This window comes from Etheostoma cragini, chromosome 5, assembly GCF_013103735.1.
Source record: "Etheostoma cragini isolate CJK2018 chromosome 5, CSU_Ecrag_1.0, whole genome shotgun sequence".
Lineage (NCBI taxonomy): Eukaryota > Metazoa > Chordata > Actinopteri > Perciformes > Percidae > Etheostoma > Etheostoma cragini.
The window spans coordinates 19,500,750-19,520,225 of NC_048411.1; the positions used below are offsets into that span (position 1 = coordinate 19,500,750).

Below are 19,476 nucleotides of genomic sequence, written 5' to 3' on the forward strand. Positions count from 1 at the left end.
TTGGAAAATGGCTGCAATGAAACAAAGAGTGAAAAATTTAAAGGGGTCTGAATACTTTCCGTACCCACTGTATATCAGAGATTCACATCCCTAAGCTGCAATGTGGCACTGAATTATTTTATTTTATTTTATTTATTAGTCCATCTTCCTGTGTCTCGTTCTGGTGTACTACTCATCTGTCGCCTCTCACCTTTGTATAGAGTCTCTGCAGTCCGTTGTGGATGTGCTGTCTCGAGTGGAATCGGAGGAAGAAGTCAGTGCCAATCCAACAGCTGCTGCCGCCTCTGCTTCAGGGATCAATCCTGTAAGTAGAGACATTGCTTTTATTTCTTAGAAAGGGTATCCGCAGGTCTTCAAATAATTGAATTATCCATTTTTATGTAATTAAAACGTCCATTCATTCTACTTATTATCCATTCAGTCAATTATATGGGTCCAGGTTGCATTAATTTGATGCATTCCATCATTAGGAATTGTTATGTACTGCTGGCAAGTACTAAAAAAACATATCGTCATATCGTCCCTACTGGTTTTCCATCATGTTTCCATACATTGCCAATATAATTGCAAAAGAGATTTCAATCTATGGGATAACGTCTTTAGTTTAACAGAATGGATATCGACTGCATATCAGACTGGGATACACAAAGAAAGGAATTCCTATTTATAGAAAACAATATTTTTAACGTAACTGATTATAATTTGCCTACACCTGTCCCCTTTTGTACTACACTGTTTTTCTGTCTCACTTAGTGCATCTTACTTGTCCCCTTCACCTGTCCTCCTGCTCCTTTTGACATTCACCTTTATTCCTTCATTATTTTCTGCACTCTGAAGTTCTTTTCACCCATGTTTCTCTCCACTTTTTTTGCTTATACTCCATCATTCCTCCTACGAGAAGAACGGTTGGTTGATGATGGCTTTTGAAAGCGCGGAGCTGTATAATCTCAGACCGTTTCAAACACGGCAAATCATGATTTTTTTAATACCACCACACTGTACTTAGTCAGAAACAATATGAACCTTCTCAGCTAAGCTCCTACAACATACATAAGTACTTTGATGTTTAGTGTATCACCGTTTCATATTTACAGCAGACAAGTGTCAACTCAGACTAGCTTTTAAAAGGCGATGTAACAAAGACATCAGAGGACAATATTGCAGCGACAGCTCTCTGGATGGGTCCTCCTTCACGTCACTGTCTTCCCAATCATTGAATCACAGAATATGAACTGGTTACAGCTCACACATGGCTGAGTGGCTGGAATAAAACATTGAGCCAAATATATAATTGTATCACACGAAATAATTAGCCACAAAAAAATGTTTAAGATTAGGAGTTTGTAGCATGATCTCATGAGACTATGTCAACAGATTTACAATCTGTTATTTCTATTATTCTGTAGCGTGTTGTCGCCACATTATAAAAGTCACGGTTGATTAATCATCAGAATTAGCACAATTCAATGAATGAAAGTTTTTTCAGGATAAATGCTTCGATTGGTGCAGTATGGAGGCTGCTGGTGCAAAATGTATTGTTATCTTATCAGCATCAGGCAGCAATGGTGTGAAACTGTTACTGGACTGGTATCAAAATTATGCACAGTGGGGTTATAATCCATCCATATTACAGTAATGTCGATGGTTTGCTTCCAGCTGGGAAACGTATCTCTCCCCATCTTTCCTGTCTATTTCACTTTTGTCACACTGTCAGTAAAAAGGCAAAAATGGCATCCAAAGCGATTATTAAAAGAAAGAATAATGTGTTTGGTAATATGATCATGTAATCCTATGTATTAATCAACATGATCGGTTGGTAATGTTGGGTTTTATTCTGTCATAGAACAACCTACACGTAACACACAGCCAAAATATCAAAAAGCAACACAAAACAACAATGATTCACACTCAGGAACCCTCAAAAACCTAAAGTATAAAATGAGATGAAATTGAAGCATAACGCAGGTTAAAAATGTGTTGAAATGGGAATAATACAATTATTATACCTCATGGTTAAAACTAGATATTAACACTTTTAACTGAGATGTTACTTACTTTTGATGAACCCTCTTACATTCTGTGAGGCATAACTATCCTGCTTTAATAGTATCATGAGTCAGTACCTACGGTGTTAAAGGATGTACACTCTGTCTCGTGTGTCAGCGTTCTCTCTGCTGTGTTTCTTAAACAGGTGTCCTTTCTAACAGTGGAGCATTCTTTCAAAGCTGTGTGTTTTGTTAGGCTAGTCATGTAGTACTTAAATCCTTTTTGTGCAACACACTTATTGTCATACATAATTAGGTGCTCTCTGATTGTGTGTGTGTGTGTGTGTTTTCGTTTCTACTACCATCTTGTGTGCATGTGACTTTGTCCTTGTTATTGTCTTGTGCACATATTGCTTAAATTATGCCACACTGTGCTACTCCTTTGCTTATATTTACTTAATTTCGTGCAAAGTATAACATTACCTCTACCAAGGTTGGCATTGCTCTGTACACTCACACACGCTTGTGTGTCATGCAGTTGTATTCTCTTTATGGAATGTTTATAAGCAAGTCAATTTTTAAAAATTATTTACGTAGTGGTGGTTAACATTAGGCAGTTTTTGTTTGTTGATCAGTAGTCATGTCAATGATGTATATTTGCCCACTTTACACAAGATTACTACTTTACTTAGCTTAATTAATTAACTTACTTACTATTAGGCTTTGCTGTACTGTACGTCAAAAAAAAAAAGATATCTTCTGGTAACACAAATACAGAGAAGAGCTGAAATGATAAGTCAATTAATTGTTTATTGGCATAAAGTTATCAATGGCTATTTTAACAATTGATCAATTATTTGTCATATTTTAAGCAATACATACCTAAATTGCTTCAGTTCCATTGTCTGAATTGTGAAGATGTGTTGCTTTTCTCTGGTTTGTGTGATCAAAATTAATATATTTTGGGTTTTGGACTATTGGTTAAACCAAACAAGCAATGGTAAGATGTGACTTTTAGATTTAGAAAATTGTGATTGACAGTTTTCACCATTCTGACATTTAATAAACCGGTTGCGTAGTCCAGTTACTTGGAAGGAACTATGTAACTCTGTGCTTATGTAGCGAAAACGGAGACAGTGTTCTTAGATACTTACTTTTAGTTGCAATTTAGTTAACCATGCTAAATATAAGAGGAGTTGTTTATTTCCAGATGAAAATTGCAGAAAATGTAATTGAAGAGCTAACTGAATACCTGGAAATAAAATATAAAACAGTCAATACATGACTGTTTAGTATTTTTAATCTCCTGGCTAGGACCTTGTAAATAAACTGTAATAATGCTTCAACATACAGTATCTTATGAGGAAAAATTATATAAAAAAGACCACAAGAAATAAGGAAGACATCAAAGACAAAGGAAAATCCTTTTGAAATTGATGTAGAAATGAGTGCTAAGAATTAAAAAAGATGGTTTTTATTTCGTAATGAGTTTGGTATGTGCCGGTTTCTTGAGATCCCCAAAACACTTCCAATACAACTAAAGGCTCCCCCTTCCTGAGCCTTAAAAGGCATTCGGGACTTTATGTCATTAACACTTGATTACAGCGACGCTCTGTTCTGCCCATCTTCAGGCTGCTCGTTAACAGAAGTGCAAGCACAAATTAAACATTGCTCCATATCTGGCCTCCCTGCCCCGGCCACCAATCAAGTTCAGGATCCGTTTTAAAATTGTGCTGATCACTCACAAAGCTCTGCTGGGTCCGGCCCTGGGGTATCTTTTTGAACTGCGGATTCCTCTTAACTATGAAATCCCACAGGTGCAGGCATGCAGTTGTGCCAACTCTTTTTGCAGCTTTTTAGATTTTTGCTTTTTTTTGCTTTCCTTATATCTGTCTATACTATCTTATTCTTTTCTCTGAATTATTAAAATTAAAAAAAACAAAATCTCCTATTGCTCAGTGTTTTTTATTGCTTTTACGGTTTTTGTTTCTTAACAAGTACATGCTATTTAGGCACTGCTGTGCTTTGAGCTAAATGCTAAAGTTTGCATGCAGACATCTTAGTTTAGCATGACAAGGGATACACAAAGTAATTAGAATTAATCATCTGGGAACCATGGATTTATGTTTTGTGCAAATCCATTCAGCAGATATTTAGGTATATAAGTGAAAAACTTAACCTACCGGTGTTGCTAGACAGAGGAAAAGTCATGGGATCGCCAACGCAAGCGTCACCCAACCGTCCTGATAATGAATGAAACAACATTTCATGACAATTACTACTTAATAGTTGCTGAGATATTTTAGTCTGGACCAAAGTGGGGGACCAACCGACAGACCGACCGGCATTGTCATCCCTAGAGCACTCTATAACTGTTTAAAAAGGTGCCCTATAAACATGAATTAATATGTTCCACCTCTGTGGTATGGTAAGATTGATTAATTTGCTCTGACTGTATGCGCAGTGTTTATTAAAGCATTTATATTCAGGGATTTTTCTGGGGGAGCTAATCTACCATGGTGTGAACTTTGTAACTTTTCTGCAAACCCTGCAAATTGCATAATCATTTTCCTTGGTCTAAATTACAGGATACCTTTTTTTTTTCTGCCCTAAATATCTTGTTATGTCGAAAAGCTGACAAAGTCAACTCTCCTCTCTACTCTCAGACTGAGGCAGTGGGACAAAAACTACCACCGAGCACGTTCACCTTCACCCACACCCAGTGTATTCTCTATGCATTGGGGGTCGGCATGTCCACAAAGGACCCAGACCATCTGAGGTGTGTATCTGTGTATGTTTATTTTAATAAAAAAAAAAAAGTCCAAAAAAGTCAACCTGTGTAACTCTTAACATTGTTATATAGATTCCTGTATGAAGGTCATGAAGACTTCAGCTGTCTCCCCACCTTTGGGGTCATTACTTCCCAGGCAGCCATGATGGATGGTGGGCTGAGCTCAATCCCGGGACTCAACATAGATTTTACTCAGGTCAGGCAACATCCATGTCTGTATGTATGTACATGTCTGTATTTATGTGAGTGAATTAGAGCCCAACCGATAACGGATTTTTAAGGCCGATACCGATACAAATATTTGGTTTATTTAAAAATTCAATATTCCGATATGTCGTCCGATATGTACTGTATTTAAAAATAAAAATTGTATTCATTAGAACTCCCTAAAATAATATAAATATTTGTTTTATTGTCACAACAGAACAGAGGAACATCAAAATAAATAAAAGTTCTGGTAAATAAATTGTATAAAAATACAAACTTAAGATATGAAACTTAAAGTCCTTTGAACAAAAACACACACAAAAAGAAATCAGTGTTGCCAACAGGGACGTTGTAGAGCGCCCACTGGTGGACAAACAGTGCAACGCCAACACTCATAACATGGTTGACTGTCCGTATTACATTTTTTAAATATTCATTTATAAGAATAATTTGTCATAAATAATTCTGATGAATGAATATTTAATATAATATATATATTTTTTAAATGTATTTCTTGTCGGCCATTATAAATGCCAATAGCGATAGTTTAGAAAATGTCTAATATTTGCTGATAATATTGCCCCGCTGATATATCGGTCGGGCTCTAGAGTCTACATGTTTGATGTGTGCTCATGTGCATATATGTATCCATATGGTGTATTACAGTACGGCACACATTACTCATGCTAATCGGTATGATTCTATATCACAGCTGTTCTAATGTTGTGTGTCAGGTATTGCATGGAGAGCAGTATCTGGAGCTTTACAAACCTTTACCAACCTCAGGTATGTCCTTCTTTGCTATTAAAAATACATTCAATGCATTGTCTATTAGCAAGATAGATTTTTTTGTATTATAATAAGTGCAAGAAATGCCATTTTAGAGCCTCTGCCTGGATTAATGTTAGTGTACGTAGCATGTTGTATAACTGGGAGCAGCCTGAGTATAATAGATGATTCTCTAGGTCTTTGCAAAGCCTTTTTTTATGATGCCTCTATAAAGGATCTCAAATTTGGGCTTGTTGTCCCCTGAAGCCGTGATGGATTTTTTATTATACATCTTATAATAGCATATCCAAACTAAGAAAAAGACTACCCTGTATGTAACAGCGTGGCCCCAGTTTGTGCCTCTCATGAATTATCATTACAGCAAAGTTACAGAGCTAAGCTTTTATTTTTCTAAAAGATAAATCCCTGAAAATTAATCAAACCAGAAGGTCGATTAACAACACATTACTGCTTTTTTTTTGCAGATGTAACCATCTATACTGTACATTTTCTTCAAATTGTGACTCTGTTTTTTTAATTTTAAACAAAGATGGTAGCCAGACATGATTTGTACAAATTGAACCACATTTAAAACTGGTATGTTACTTTCCATTGTTTTATATTTTCACACACATTTTCTTGTGTTATACTGATAAGGACTGCAGCTAACATTTGATTGAAATAATGAATCTGAAGATTAATTGTGATAGAAAAATTAGTTTGGTCTTTAAGACGTCAAATAATGTCTTATTTTCCCACATCATAAGGTGATGTCTTGAAACAACTATTTTTTATATGACAGTGCAAAACCCAAAATTGTTCAGTTAACTATAATGTAAGATGAAGAAGAGAAATCAGTCAAGGAGATGAGTCAATACCTTGAAAACAGCACCAAGTGTTGTTAAATGTCAGATGGACTTTTCAAACAAGTCCATTAACTCTAGGACTCCAACATAGAGATAATGCATGTGCACTGCATAATGCAATGTCATGTCATTAAGTACAGAGCTAGTTTAGTAATATTAAGTATTTACAGGACTAAAGAACGATTACATGACTTTAAAACGATACTAATGTAGAATGTAAATGTGTAAAAATACCTTTTCAGGTACACTTACCTCTGAGTGCACCATAGCAGACGTGTTGGACAAAGGATCTGGAGCTGTCATCCTCTTGGACGGTGAGTTTCTTTTCCCTCCAGGGTGCACAACTTTGATCATATAGTGTATTTATTCCACATTCATTTCTTTTCATCACTTTAATGGGTCATTTCCTGAAAGTTGCCTCTCAGAATTAAAGCAAGTTAATTTCTAGTCTGTGTCTGCCGGGATTGAAATTATGGACTTTGATCGGCTCCTATGTTTCTGTTTGACAATTCCATAGAGATGGATGATAGAACTACTCTGATCTATAATTAATCTGCCTTAAAACAAATAACATGGGACCAACAGCTCCCTGAGGATTCACACAGGGATGTAATTTCTTTATACACACTAAACCAGTCAGCTGCTGTTATCCTCCTAGAGTGAAAACCAAGTTATTTTTGGGTGAGACAACACATCGCAGTAACGTCCAGCAGGAGCAGCTTTGTTTGTCTTCGTGCCTGGTTGTATTTTGAATTGACCTAATGAAATTAGGCAGCCAGTACGCTGACAGGAGCCTGGATTTGATTCCTTCCGACAGCTGCTAATTGTCCCTTCACAGTCAGCTTCCCTAATCTAATTTTACTAAAAATGTAATCGGGAAATGTGGTTGAAGCAGGCGTTCTCCTCACTGTGTTTATTGTTATATGTAATGTCATAAGTGGAATTGTGTTGAGTGCCGTTCAAAGTGATTGCCAGGCAATGGATGAAAACTAACTGATTTAAGTTACTTTCGCCCCACTGTAGTCAACGTGCACCGCACAGTGGTGGATTTAGCATTCTGAAACGTGACGAGACATTGGCTTAAAGTTCATTAATAACAAATAGTAAAGTAAAGGAACTTCTCCTGTATTTAAAACTGTAACATGAACTTTAGTACTTTCTCTGTCCTAATGTTTTTGTTGCTTTTTCCGATGCTTTTTTCTTTAATGATTTTTTGTCACTTTAAATTTTATTTATTTATTCATGGTCAATAAACCTAATTTATACGACATTATAGCAAAAATCATTTTCATAAAATATGAGGATGTCACTAATAGTTAAGATCAGAGGATGTTGAGCGGACCACCGGCAGGTGTGTGTCCAAGTTTGGTCAGGATGCTGTTTTGAAACTATATTAAACAGTTTTTTTCAAATGCTAAAAAAATAGAATAAAACACCCAAATTCAATGACAGCAATCATTAATTTTACCTGTAAAAACAGTACAGCCATGCACTAATTTTACTTTGGGGCTATTTGCTTGAAAGAAACTCATATTTCTGATATAGAAAAACATAGAAAACGGGTCAAATTTGACCTTAGGACAACACAGCTGTTAAGCATTTCTTTTTTTTACTACTCAATACTTTTATTCAACTACATTTCAGAGACATTATATAGTGTGCTGCATGAGTACTTCTGAAGCGTTGGGTGTTTTTTCTCCTAATAATACCTTTGTACTTAGAAGTTTTTATGCAGGACTTTAACTTGTGATGTACCGTTATTTTTAACTTGATATTGCTGCTTTTACATGAATAAAGAATACTTTTTACAACATGAATCCAGTTCGAATGCCACATTCATGCTGCTTTACAGTGAACACCTACAGCGGCGACGAGCTGATCTGCTACAACCAGTTTTCGGTGTTTGTGGTCGGAGCTGGAGGGTTTGGAGGGAAAAGAACTTCGGAGAAAACCAGAGTACGTATTCCGTGTTTGAGTTTTTTTTAAATAATACATTGGAAGTTACTGCTGCCTCATATGTGATTTGTTTTTCTTTCCTTCAGGCTCCTCTGCCTCCGCCTAAACGGGCACCAGATGCGGTGGTGATTGATTCCACCACAAGAGACCAAGTGAGTGTGTCTGTGTGGGTTTAGCTGCAGAATAAATCAGCTGCACTGATGATATGTGGGTGAAAACAGGACATATTGTTGCGTGCCTCTGAAATAACGTTTTAGACAAAATGTAAAGACGTGTTGAGGAAAAAAACAAAAAAAAGAACTCAGACTGTATGATGCAGCAGAAAATAAAAGGAATGGCGGAATAAAAAAAGGAAATCCCTTGAGCAATTTAATATGACTGCAACTGTATCACTTCAAAGACATTCTTATTTTAAGTATCTCTTCTGTTGCCTTCATGATAATTTAATTTCATCCCACATCTGTGTATGAAAAGTTCAGGGGTTTATGAATTAGATATAGACCTAAACAATATCCGTTTCCCCTACGGTTACAGGCGGCCTTGTACAGGTTGAGTGGAGACTGGAACCCTCTCCATATAGACCCCAGCTTTGCTGCCATGGGAGGTGAGAGTCTGCAGCTCCATTGTGGTTCAACTGTCGTTTTCTTTTCTTCTTTTTGTCCTTTAACATTAGTTTTGGGGCATTTTAGGCTTTTAGCTGAAGAGAGAGGGGGGGGAACGACATGCAGCAAAGGGCCGCGGGTCGGAGTCGGACCCGCGGCTGCTGTGTCGAGGAGTTAGCCTCTATATATGGGCGCGCGCTCCACCAACTGAGCGCCCAATGTGTGATGTTTCTGTCAAAAATGCCTTTTTAATTAATTTAGGCCAAGACAAAATCTTTCCATAGGATTTTAGGTGGAGTGTTGTGTTTTGATCTCATTTATACTTAAACATGCTACACTTATAAATGCTCTTTGACCAGGCTTCAAGGCTCCCATCCTGCACGGCTTGTGCTCATTTGGCTTTGCGGCGAGACATGTGCTCAAGCAGTATGCCGGTAACGACCCCTCCAGATTCAAGGCCATCAAGGTAAGCATTACCTGAGATTTAAACCCGGCCATATATTGTAAGTGTCATTGGGCCTCATGCAAGGACCAGTCAGTATGACGGGTGTGTTCTTTAGTGGCATGTTCGCGATAATTTGTTGATTCATTTGGGGATTTTTTAAGCTATAGTGTGTAGTTTCTGTCGCCGCCATGAGGAATTCTAAGTTGTGACAACAACTTGATACAAGCCTTCCTTGATCGCACCCCCCTCCTCCTCCTCCACCTAGTACCCAAAAGGTCATTCATAAACAGATCCATCGACTCCACCGCTATCTCTTAATCCTGTTTCTCTGTGTCAGGTTCGCTTTGCAAAGCCGGTGATGCCAGGTCAGTCACTTCAGACTGAGATGTGGAAGGAAGGCAACAGAATTCACCTGCAGTGCAAAGTCAGTGTTTTGTGTGGATTATTAATGCTCACGACAGATTTGTGGATCAATGAGTCTGACCTCATGATTCCAGTGCTGTTCTTTTGTTAAAGTTCTGCATGCGTCGTTCTGACCCACGCTCTGCTCTTGTGTCCAGGTGAAGGAGACTGATGCTGTTGTGCTAGCTGGGGCCTATGTAGATTTACACGGCACATCAGAGGCTTCTCCGGAAAATCCTCCTCAAGTACGTCAGTCTGAAAACGTTCAATTCAAACAACATTCTTCCTTTTAATGAAATGCCTTCATTGAGCCCTGTATCTCATTTTCTTGTAGTTCAGTCCATAATTGATCCAAAGTTAATTGTACTTTGTCAAATCTGTGACATTAACATAGATTTCCAAATATGTTTCTTTTCTTTCTACCTTTTGTGCAGGGAGGGGACCTTCAGAGCGAGCTGGTGTTTGCAGAGATCGGCCGTCGGATCAAAGACATTGGCTCAGAGATGGTGAAGAAGGTGAATGCTGTGTTCAGCTGGGAGATCACCAAAGCCGGCAAGAACCCTGCTGCACAGTGGAGTACGTATACTGAAAGCTGTACAAACGCATTGAACACACCACCAGTTCATTGTGCATTGTGGAAAAAAAAGAAATCTGTTTAGATCATTCTTGTCTAACAAAGTTTGCAACAATATTTTTGCATTAAGGCAGCATAAAAAACATCCAAACAGTAAAATTATAAAGACATTAAAAGTTCTGATTGTATGCAGGTAATACAGAATGAAATAAAAGGCTCATTAATAAAATCACTGCAGTAGTAAGTCAATGGATTAGATGAAATGCTCAGATGTGTGGAGAGCCCAGAGGGAGTTTATGGTACGTGAGAGCTGAGAGAATATATTACGTATGTTTCATATGTGTAGGATATATTAAAAACTGAAACATTTTTGGAAACCTGTATCCCTGGCAGGAGGGTAACATGTTAAATTCTGGCCCAGATTTGCTAAACTGGATTTAGCTTTCTGTGTGAGCTGTACAGTCAACAAGTTAATATAACCCAGACGGATATTTTGATAACAAGCTATCAAATAAACACTTCAAACTTGGACAACATCAGCGTAAAAGACCGAATAACTCTCTGTTCTGTCCCCCCCCCCCCCCCCCCAGCCATCGATCTGAAAAACGGCAGCGGCTCCTTGCACAGAGGCCCTTACAGTGGGAAGGCGGATGTGACCTTCACCGTGTCAGATGAAGACTTCATGGAGGTTGTGCAGGGAAAACTCAACCCACAGAAGGTAAACAAATGACTAGTTAGACCTACTCAGTTCGCATTAATCCAATTTAATAAAAGGGTTATTTCCTTCTTTTTTTTCTTCATGTGAAAGCCCTATTTATACAGCCACAGTGTATCACAGTACCGCCTGCTTTACATTAATGCTCACAAAGGGAGCATTTAATTAAAGTTTAGCAGAACAGAAGCTAAAACGTAACCTCATATTTGAAATCCCGTTGTTTTCCGATGTTAAAATCCCATTCTGTACAGATTAATAAAAGCAAAAGTGCTTTTGAAGAGCCCTTTAACTTGTAACGACTTTTCTTTTAATCTCATGTCAGAAAAGAAGCAAATAAAATGATCCGTCAAACAAAGTTCAGAAAGCACTCAGCGCGGGTAATCAATCGACACTACTTGTTATGTCCGTCGCATCTCATCCGTACAGAATGTATATGCTTCCTGGGGCGCTTGATATTGATCTGAGGCTAGTGTGTGTGCGTGTGTGTGTGTGTGCGTGTGGGTTCTCTTTACAAAGAGCGTCAACAGGCTGCGGTGCTGAAGCTCCCTCAGGCAGGGTGTTCTTCCAGCCTCGCCTATGATGAAAAGAGCAGCTGGTGAAAGATAAGTTGGTAGAGTTAAAAAAAAAGAAAAAAAAAGGACACAGCAAACTGTCACCCGGGGTCGTCCTAATCGCCGTCCACCGGCTGATTCTAGCCGTGGAAAGCGGCACACATCCACCGTCGAGCTCGGCCAGTAAAGAGACTTTTTCTGGTGCACCTCTCAGCTCTGAGCCTTATGGAAATTAATATTATTTCAATGTTCTGCTGCTAGAGCAACAGTTGTCACATGCTTTCTTTTGCCTTGGCTTGTTGCTTTTTCATTTGTATGAAGTGTTAGCTGCAGGCGTCTTGGCTCCATCTCACTCCCTGTGCACTCGAAAACAACTACCAGCCAAACTAGCTAGGAATCAGAAGAGACCTACTGCTTTATCGAAAATAAAATGTACTCCACCATGTCATTTTTTCCAGGCGTTCTTCTCCGGCAAGCTGAAGGTTCGAGGGAATATCATGCTGAGTCAGAAGCTGGAGGTCATCCTGAAAGACTATGCCAAGCTGTGAGCGCCTCAGCCAACCAATCAGATGACACTAGAAAACTAACCAATCTACCTGCTCTCTCCGGCTGTGGACTCACATGCTTTGCCTCTCCAGGGAAAAGATTTTTAAAAAAAAAATCACCCAGTAAGATGATTACGGCTTCAGAATGAATTCTGTACATTAACCTTTCTAATACTTGATCATGATTATTGTGATTCTTCATTGTATCATATGAATCCCGGGAATACTTTGACCACCGGAAAGGAAACTAATTTTTGTTAAAAGCAATAATTAGTGTCATTGCAGCTGGTTAGAAGCGATGTGGTCCGTCCCTGCTAAATGTGCACTTAACACACCTGCCTTTGAATATCCAAATTAGAAATCCAGTAGAAGTTTATAAACAATTTTTTCATTACAATAACTAATTTTCAGTCTGTTAACTCAAACTGTTAACTATAGCTTGTAGTATAAATTAACTGTATGTACCTGAGACTGCCATCTCAACACAACCCTAGTAAGATGAAAAATGATTTTCACTTCATTTTTATGACAACTGTAAAGAAATGCAATGATTCTTCTTCTATGAGAATAAATGACTTCAGACTCTAAGCTCATTTCTGTACTGTATGTTTGATACTGCTGCACTAAGGATGGTAATTAAGGTGGATACAATTGATATTTTTATAATATATCAAATGACAGTCTCTCATTATGATGAATCTACAGAGAATTAGCAGCTCTCCTCGCCCTCACAGAGCTGTATAGTGAGTTTCAGCTTGTTTATCTGTGTTTGGGTCACTCTCATAGCGTTGTGTTCTGTTTAAAAAAAAAACTAAAATCGCAGAGTGCAGTACCTGCTCAGTACCCAACTGCAGACACAGTAAGCAACTAGCTTTTTGAACATTGTGAAGCAAACTTAAAGGGGTGCTATGCAGTTTTGGCCATTTCTGTGTTGTTCATGTTTTCTCACAGGTTTCTCTATAAAGCTCCGCCTACAGCTTCGGAATAGATATTTGGCAGCTCCTATGTTTACTTTTTTTTTTTCCGGCTCAGCCATGACGATAGTGTGAAAAACTCCTACCTTGTTGGCCGGTTCCTGAACGGGCGTATGTGTGCAGTGCCGTGAAGGAATTTGTTACATCACAACACCTGATATCACGCAAAACTTCCTAACGCTGAGGCCGTCGGCCCAAAATTGCAAGGGTGTTTTTTCGGCTAACAGGTGCTAGGGGGGAGCAAGATGATCACCGTTACACTTAAAAAAAAGTCATAACCATCCCCATAGCTCAAATGTTGTTCAGTTAGCAAATTAAGCTAAAAAAAAACCTGCATAGTTCCCCTTTAAGAGAAGTATTTTCCTTCAGGAGTTGTTGAAACAGTGAATTCTACTGGACTTACTACGTAAGTGCTGGTTGTGTAAATTGTTGTGTGCCAAACTATTCATTATCAAGTTCATAACATCAACCTAAAAGTGGAAATATATCAAAGTTGTGTTCACAACTTGTTTCCGCGGCCAAAACAAAACAGTCGTTGCAGGTTAGAGGTCCCCTGTGGAGTTTTTGACCACTAGTAGCACTAAGGAGCAGCGCTTATATGAAAAAGGTCCAAGTTTTGTTTTTGCGCATGTGAGCAATGCTGCTGGTTTCATACTACTCCACACGCAATCAGATCAGAGACATCGTGAACTGTAAACTAGCTGTGAAAATGATATACGCTGCATTACTGAATCAGCTTTGATAAATGTCAAGGATTTAGTTTGCTCCAATGGAAACAGTTTAAATTTGTAATGCTTACTACTATGAACCATAATTGTCGCATCAAAAGTTAAATATACTTGTAAGTAATTTTAAGTTTGAGGTTTTATTTCGCACAAATGCACTGATGATCGCCTGCTCATGTTCCATAATTTCGTTATTACATAGGTAAATATTGTATATACATTGATTTACACATCTTTATTATTAAAATTAGAATTATCTGATCAAATTCACATTTGCAAGATTGAGGACAAAAAAAAGAACGTGATGTTTGTTTAATGTCATTATGCAACAGCCGCGACCTGCCACGCTGATGGAGTTAAACTTATCTGTTGGTTATGCAAGTCTTAAAGAAAATGAGCAGTATTTGAAAAAACAAAAACAATTTCTTTGTTAAAATCAATTTTATTCTCCAGTTTCTGTAGGAGTATATAGTTTGGCTTTAATAAAACATTTCATCTCCAGTTGCTGCACGAGTACACATTCATTTCCACCCACTTTGATTTGTGGGGGGAAACAAAAATCTCAGGCGTTCAAGCCCACATCAGGAATAAGAGGGAGAAAAAGCAGAAATTAACATCTGCCTACATCACTCATCCTAAATATGAACATATTCCATAAATATACCTGTGTACAGAATGATTTTCTTCGTAAAGTGGCTTCGGTCATATCTATGATTAGTCCTTATGATTATGCAGTCCTAATGAGAAGCCTAGTTTATGGATCTATGTATATACATAACTACAATAAATCAGCTTCATCTAAAAGATTTTCTTCAGTTTATCCTCGCTGAAATCAAAGTTAATGTACTGCACATTTGTTTCCCTACAGCAGCACAACAAGCTTCTATGGCTAGATAGCTTCATGGATTCTGCTCCTTCAGACTAAACGGCTATAGGCCAGTTTGCGCGAATCCCTTCTGATTCATGTTGAAGACGCACAATATTACACTCCAACCTAACCTTCATTTACCAAGCATGTACTGAAGGCAATTTGCTGCATTTGGGTGATCTATAAAGCAATCGAATAACAAAAAAGTGAAATTAAGTTAATTCCTCGACAAAGGAACTGAATAGCAAGCCAGAGAGAGCAAAAGCGCTAATAAAAATTAAGATTATTACAAGGCAAACAATGTTGTTTCAGAGGCAGTTTTAAATCATGGTCCTTATTGAAAAATGAAAGCTTGAAAGTCGTTAAAAGGGAAGTGCTTTGTTATCGGAATAAAACATTTCCACAACACAATTCAGTATATTCACTAAAACTTAACTGCCCCACCCAAACCCCTTTCCACTGTCAACAGCAACGTTTCTGGCTACATGTTCTTGAGCTATTAATAGTGAACACTTAGAAGAAAACAGCCAGAAAAGGTATTATTCATGGTGTCCCTTACCAATGAGGGCTTTGTTAAATAAAAGCTACTTAATATCAATAATCAATATTATTAGTCTTGTGCCAGCATGGTTGAAGTAGTTTCAGAGAGATTAAGGACACTTAATAATAATAATAATATACCACTGGTTTCATCTAGGCCGGGATAAACAAACTTCGTACTATATATTAACCTTATTACTAAAGGCTTGGACCGCTTTACTGACACCCAGCCTCGTATAGTTATATTCATTACACTACATACAATTTAGCTTCATGTTTATGTGCAAATAGAGTAAAAGCAATGGCGCATTCAGGTAGTCCATGAAAATAAAGAAAATGTAGCGGCATACATGTAAACTCACACACATTTCTACTAGTTTGATTAAAGGAATATGTTTGCGTTTTAGGAAATATGCTCCTTCATTTCCTTGCGTCAACGCTGGATGGGAAGATTTACACCACTTTCATATCTGATAAATATAAAGCTTTAGCAAGCAGCTGGTCAGCTTAGCTTGGACTGGAAACGGCTAACGTTAGCTTGGCTCTGACCAACGTTAGCAACATCTTTGAAATCGTGTTATATATTGCTCGTTTAATTGAGACAAAAAAAACTTAACTAAACAAACAAGATATAAAAAGCTTAGTCTTTGAGCTAAGATGGTTTGCTTAGCTTAAAGTCGGTTTCTGGTCTTGGAGCTAAGCTAACCATCTGCTGGCTGTAACTGTACCTTTAAGAGACTAACATGAGAGGTATCAATCCTCATCATCATTTCTGCCTTTTGCATAGTTAGTGTCTTACAAGGTTTGTTATAAAATTAGTTTCCTGTGTTCATTTAAAGTCGGGCTGGAAAAGTGCGTCAGCCCAACATCTAAAAAAAAAAATCCAAATGTGAAGTAATAGTAATATGAAACATCCTGCGAACAATCCTGGGGATTGACCGTGAATCGTCTACTGTTTTTGCCACCAAGCTGGCTCACCTGTGTTTAAATATGTATATGGAGCACCAGAATGCGCCGGGAATCCTTGTGACTGGATATAATGTGCTTTGTGTGACGTCCACTGGCCTTACTGCATTGTGCGAAGCGGTCTTGTGAGAACGTTCAAACCCCTGAAGGCATCACTTACCGCACCTGTATATTAGCACTTTATACACAGTCTACCTGAACACTGCTTCCACTATCATGACCGATTTACTATTATAAACTAATAGATATGGTAATACTGTATAAGAAGAACAACACTGCAGCTTTAGACTCTTCACAGCGAGTCTCAGACCCTCTTGCTCCTTCTACAGCTTCACCTTCTGTGCATAAAAGGCTCTCCTTGCGCTGTTCAGTCCTCCTGAGATGGAATTGTTTTTGAAAATCTACAGATGGGTTTTTGTCTCTTGTTCAGCTTATTCTAGTTAAATGTGCCCTCGGTTGTTACCCTATGCCAATTTAAACTTCCACTACAGTTTAAAACGCTTGTCGAGGCTCCTGCGATTGGTCAGCTTGGGTTCACGTACCACACAAAGAGACAGATGTGATCGTTTTATTCTTTGGCCCCCGGATCATCGGATGTGAAAGTCTGTAAATCCTATGATTTTTCCACCTTGATTTGCCATTCTTCATTTACACTGGTTAATAACACTCAACATCATTGTTCTGTCACAGCATGACGCCCACTGCTCCAGGTCCATTAAGCTATTTCCACAGCAGCAGTGCAGGCAACTTCACATTACCCAGTTAAATCGCCTGTACACCTTATTTGTCTATACGATGAACTTGACATCGATCTTGAGGTTGCCATGGTTGTTGTTGTTATTGGCGACACTAAAGCGGTTGGGGAGGCACCTCATCTTCATGGTTCCGTCGGCGCCGCAGGAGAAGATGTGATTGGACGGTCCCACCTCTATCTGCATGACACCCGTGCCGAGGTTCCTGAACATGGACTGGCGAGCGTGTTCGTTGGGAAAGGTGTAGAGCAGACAATGCGTGGCCAGGCTCCAGATCTGGGGAGAGGAGGGAGGAAGGGAGTTTATGAACTAAAGAAATGGCATCGAGATTCTTTTAAACAATGCAGCGTCTTAAAGATTACGTCTGTATTTCTATCAACAAATAACAAGAAAAGACCTGAACCAACAATGAACCCTACCAACACGTATTGTCTGCAAAGCCTGGTATAGCTCATTCCTCTATGATTACAATGCATGTGGGTACTGTAGTTTATTTTTTGTTATACCACGGCCCTTGAAAATGATTGATTATGATTGGCTGGAAGGTTTGGATTAACCCATCGTCGCTAGACAGTATAATCCCAGGTGTTTGCATTTATAAATGAATGGCCCAGTTTTTATTATTTGGTTAAAGCAGCAACAGTGAGGCTTAATCAAAGAGCTTTACACTAAGGTCGTTTGTGTAACCAATAAAATAAGTAAAGATAAGAGGAGGAAAGAGAGGACATCAGGAATACATGTAAGCTGTGTCGAAGCTTGTAGACTGCAGGTCTCAGGGACAACTGCAGAGAAAGGGGAGGACCGCCAGAAAGATAAATGTCAACACAAGGGAACAGAAAGTAGAGAGATGGGAGAGAGGAAAACATTTGTCTCTTAAAGGGGAACTTTGCACAGGTGACAGAGCAGCGCTACGTACTGTTATCTCATTTAAACAGAACAGTTTGAACTATACATCAGAATGAAGCCTAATGTTAAAGAAAAACACCTTCCTGTTTAGCTAGATGTTGCCTAGCAAACTACTTCTCAGGAAGTAGTTTTATCTCATGATCATGCTCATGATGCTAAAAACAGAAAAGAATTGATTAAAAGTTTGTCACATAAGTAAATTAACTTTTTTTTTTACGTTTTGATTTTTTTGTTGGTAGGTGGCCATTGTATAAGCAGGATAATTCCTTTATGACCAGGTGGAACATACATCTTGGTCCCATTTACAAATATAGTCATAAAGTATACACAAGCTTTCTGGTACCATCGAGGAAAAAAGCCCAAAACAAATACATCATTTACTCCTGTTTAGCCTTGAAAAAAATGTAACTATACATTAGTGACCTGTTTTCAAAGATGTGTAGATATTCCCTAGAAACCACTGTGCTATCCGTGTTAGCTCTGAGCAACTTGCTTTGTTTGATTTGTATTCCCAGCCTGGGAGTTTTATTATTTGATAAGGTGTTTCATTGACGGTGCAAATTAGTTAATCTTCCACCTCCATGGACTCTCATCAAACACTTTAAAAGCTTATAAAATTGCAGCTCACACATGGTACATTTTCAATCAGCCAATATACAGTAACATCACACGCAGCTTTGGAGGTTTCTGTGAGCAATTATCCAGAACGAAAGTCATTTGAATTCTAAGCAGATATGCACCGCACCATTTCATGTACATCTGCTTGACGCAGTGGCTTCATCCTTGGAGTGACAGCTGCATGGTCCTTGCCAACATAATTAAGTCAAAAAGATGAAAAACCTGCTGTCTCTGGAAATATATTAGCTGAAGATAACATCTCCTGTCTGTTCAGTCAAAATGCTTTCCTTTGGCTTTTCCCATGTCACCTCGCTTTGGCCTCTAGACACTTTGTTCTCCGTCATTCACTCCTGAGCACGTGGTTAATCATAAGTCTGACATTGGTCTTAAACGACGTTGATAGGGCCCCCTGTCTCCTTGGATAAATGCAACAGTCTTCTGATGACGTGGAGGAGAGGTAGAGACATTCCCCCCTGGGGGCCAAACACCCTGCAGGACGGTTCTGTCAGGTACAGCTTCAATTTTGTAATCTACATTTTTAGATTTGCTGTTTCCAGTAAAGATGTAAAATGAATAACTTTGTGAAATAAAGTCAGACTTCAAATTCTGGGATAGTCTCAAAAACACTTTGGCTTCTACCTGCACCGGAGCTTGAAAGCAATCAACAAATGTCAATAAATATTCTTACCTTTAAAAAAAAAAAAAATCAAACTGCCTCAC

At 38.4% G+C, this 19,476-nt stretch overlaps 2 protein-coding genes across 8 annotated transcripts in view; one reads left to right on the forward strand and one right to left on the reverse strand.

Annotated features, from left to right (window-relative positions):
- hsd17b4 (hydroxysteroid (17-beta) dehydrogenase 4) overlaps positions 1-12,510 on the forward strand; it is a 22,493-nt gene extending 9,983 nt beyond the window's left edge. For both annotated transcript variants that reach the window (XM_034872194.1, XM_034872193.1), the window contains exons 12-25: positions 201-304; positions 4,652-4,764; positions 4,849-4,972; positions 5,718-5,769; positions 6,860-6,931; positions 8,470-8,573; positions 8,660-8,725; positions 9,108-9,177; positions 9,535-9,641; positions 9,958-10,044; positions 10,181-10,267; positions 10,457-10,598; positions 11,187-11,314; positions 12,321-12,510. In XM_034872194.1, coding sequence (XP_034728085.1) covers positions 201-304; positions 4,652-4,764; positions 4,849-4,972; positions 5,718-5,769; positions 6,860-6,931; positions 8,470-8,573; positions 8,660-8,725; positions 9,108-9,177; positions 9,535-9,641; positions 9,958-10,044; positions 10,181-10,267; positions 10,457-10,598; positions 11,187-11,314; positions 12,321-12,410 — 1,346 coding nt within the window. In that variant the 3' untranslated portion in view covers positions 12,411-12,510. The remainder of the gene's footprint in view (positions 1-200; positions 305-4,651; positions 4,765-4,848; positions 4,973-5,717; positions 5,770-6,859; positions 6,932-8,469; positions 8,574-8,659; positions 8,726-9,107; positions 9,178-9,534; positions 9,642-9,957; positions 10,045-10,180; positions 10,268-10,456; positions 10,599-11,186; positions 11,315-12,320) is intronic.
- Positions 12,511-14,279: 1,769 nt separating this feature from the next.
- LOC117944331 (dmX-like protein 1) overlaps positions 14,280-19,476 on the reverse strand; it is a 56,771-nt gene continuing 51,574 nt past the window's right edge. For all 6 annotated transcript variants that reach the window (XM_034870999.1, XM_034871001.1, XM_034871000.1 and 3 more), the window contains one exon: positions 14,280-17,508. In XM_034870999.1, coding sequence (XP_034726890.1) covers positions 17,269-17,508 — 240 coding nt within the window. In that variant the 3' untranslated portion in view covers positions 14,280-17,268. The remainder of the gene's footprint in view (positions 17,509-19,476) is intronic.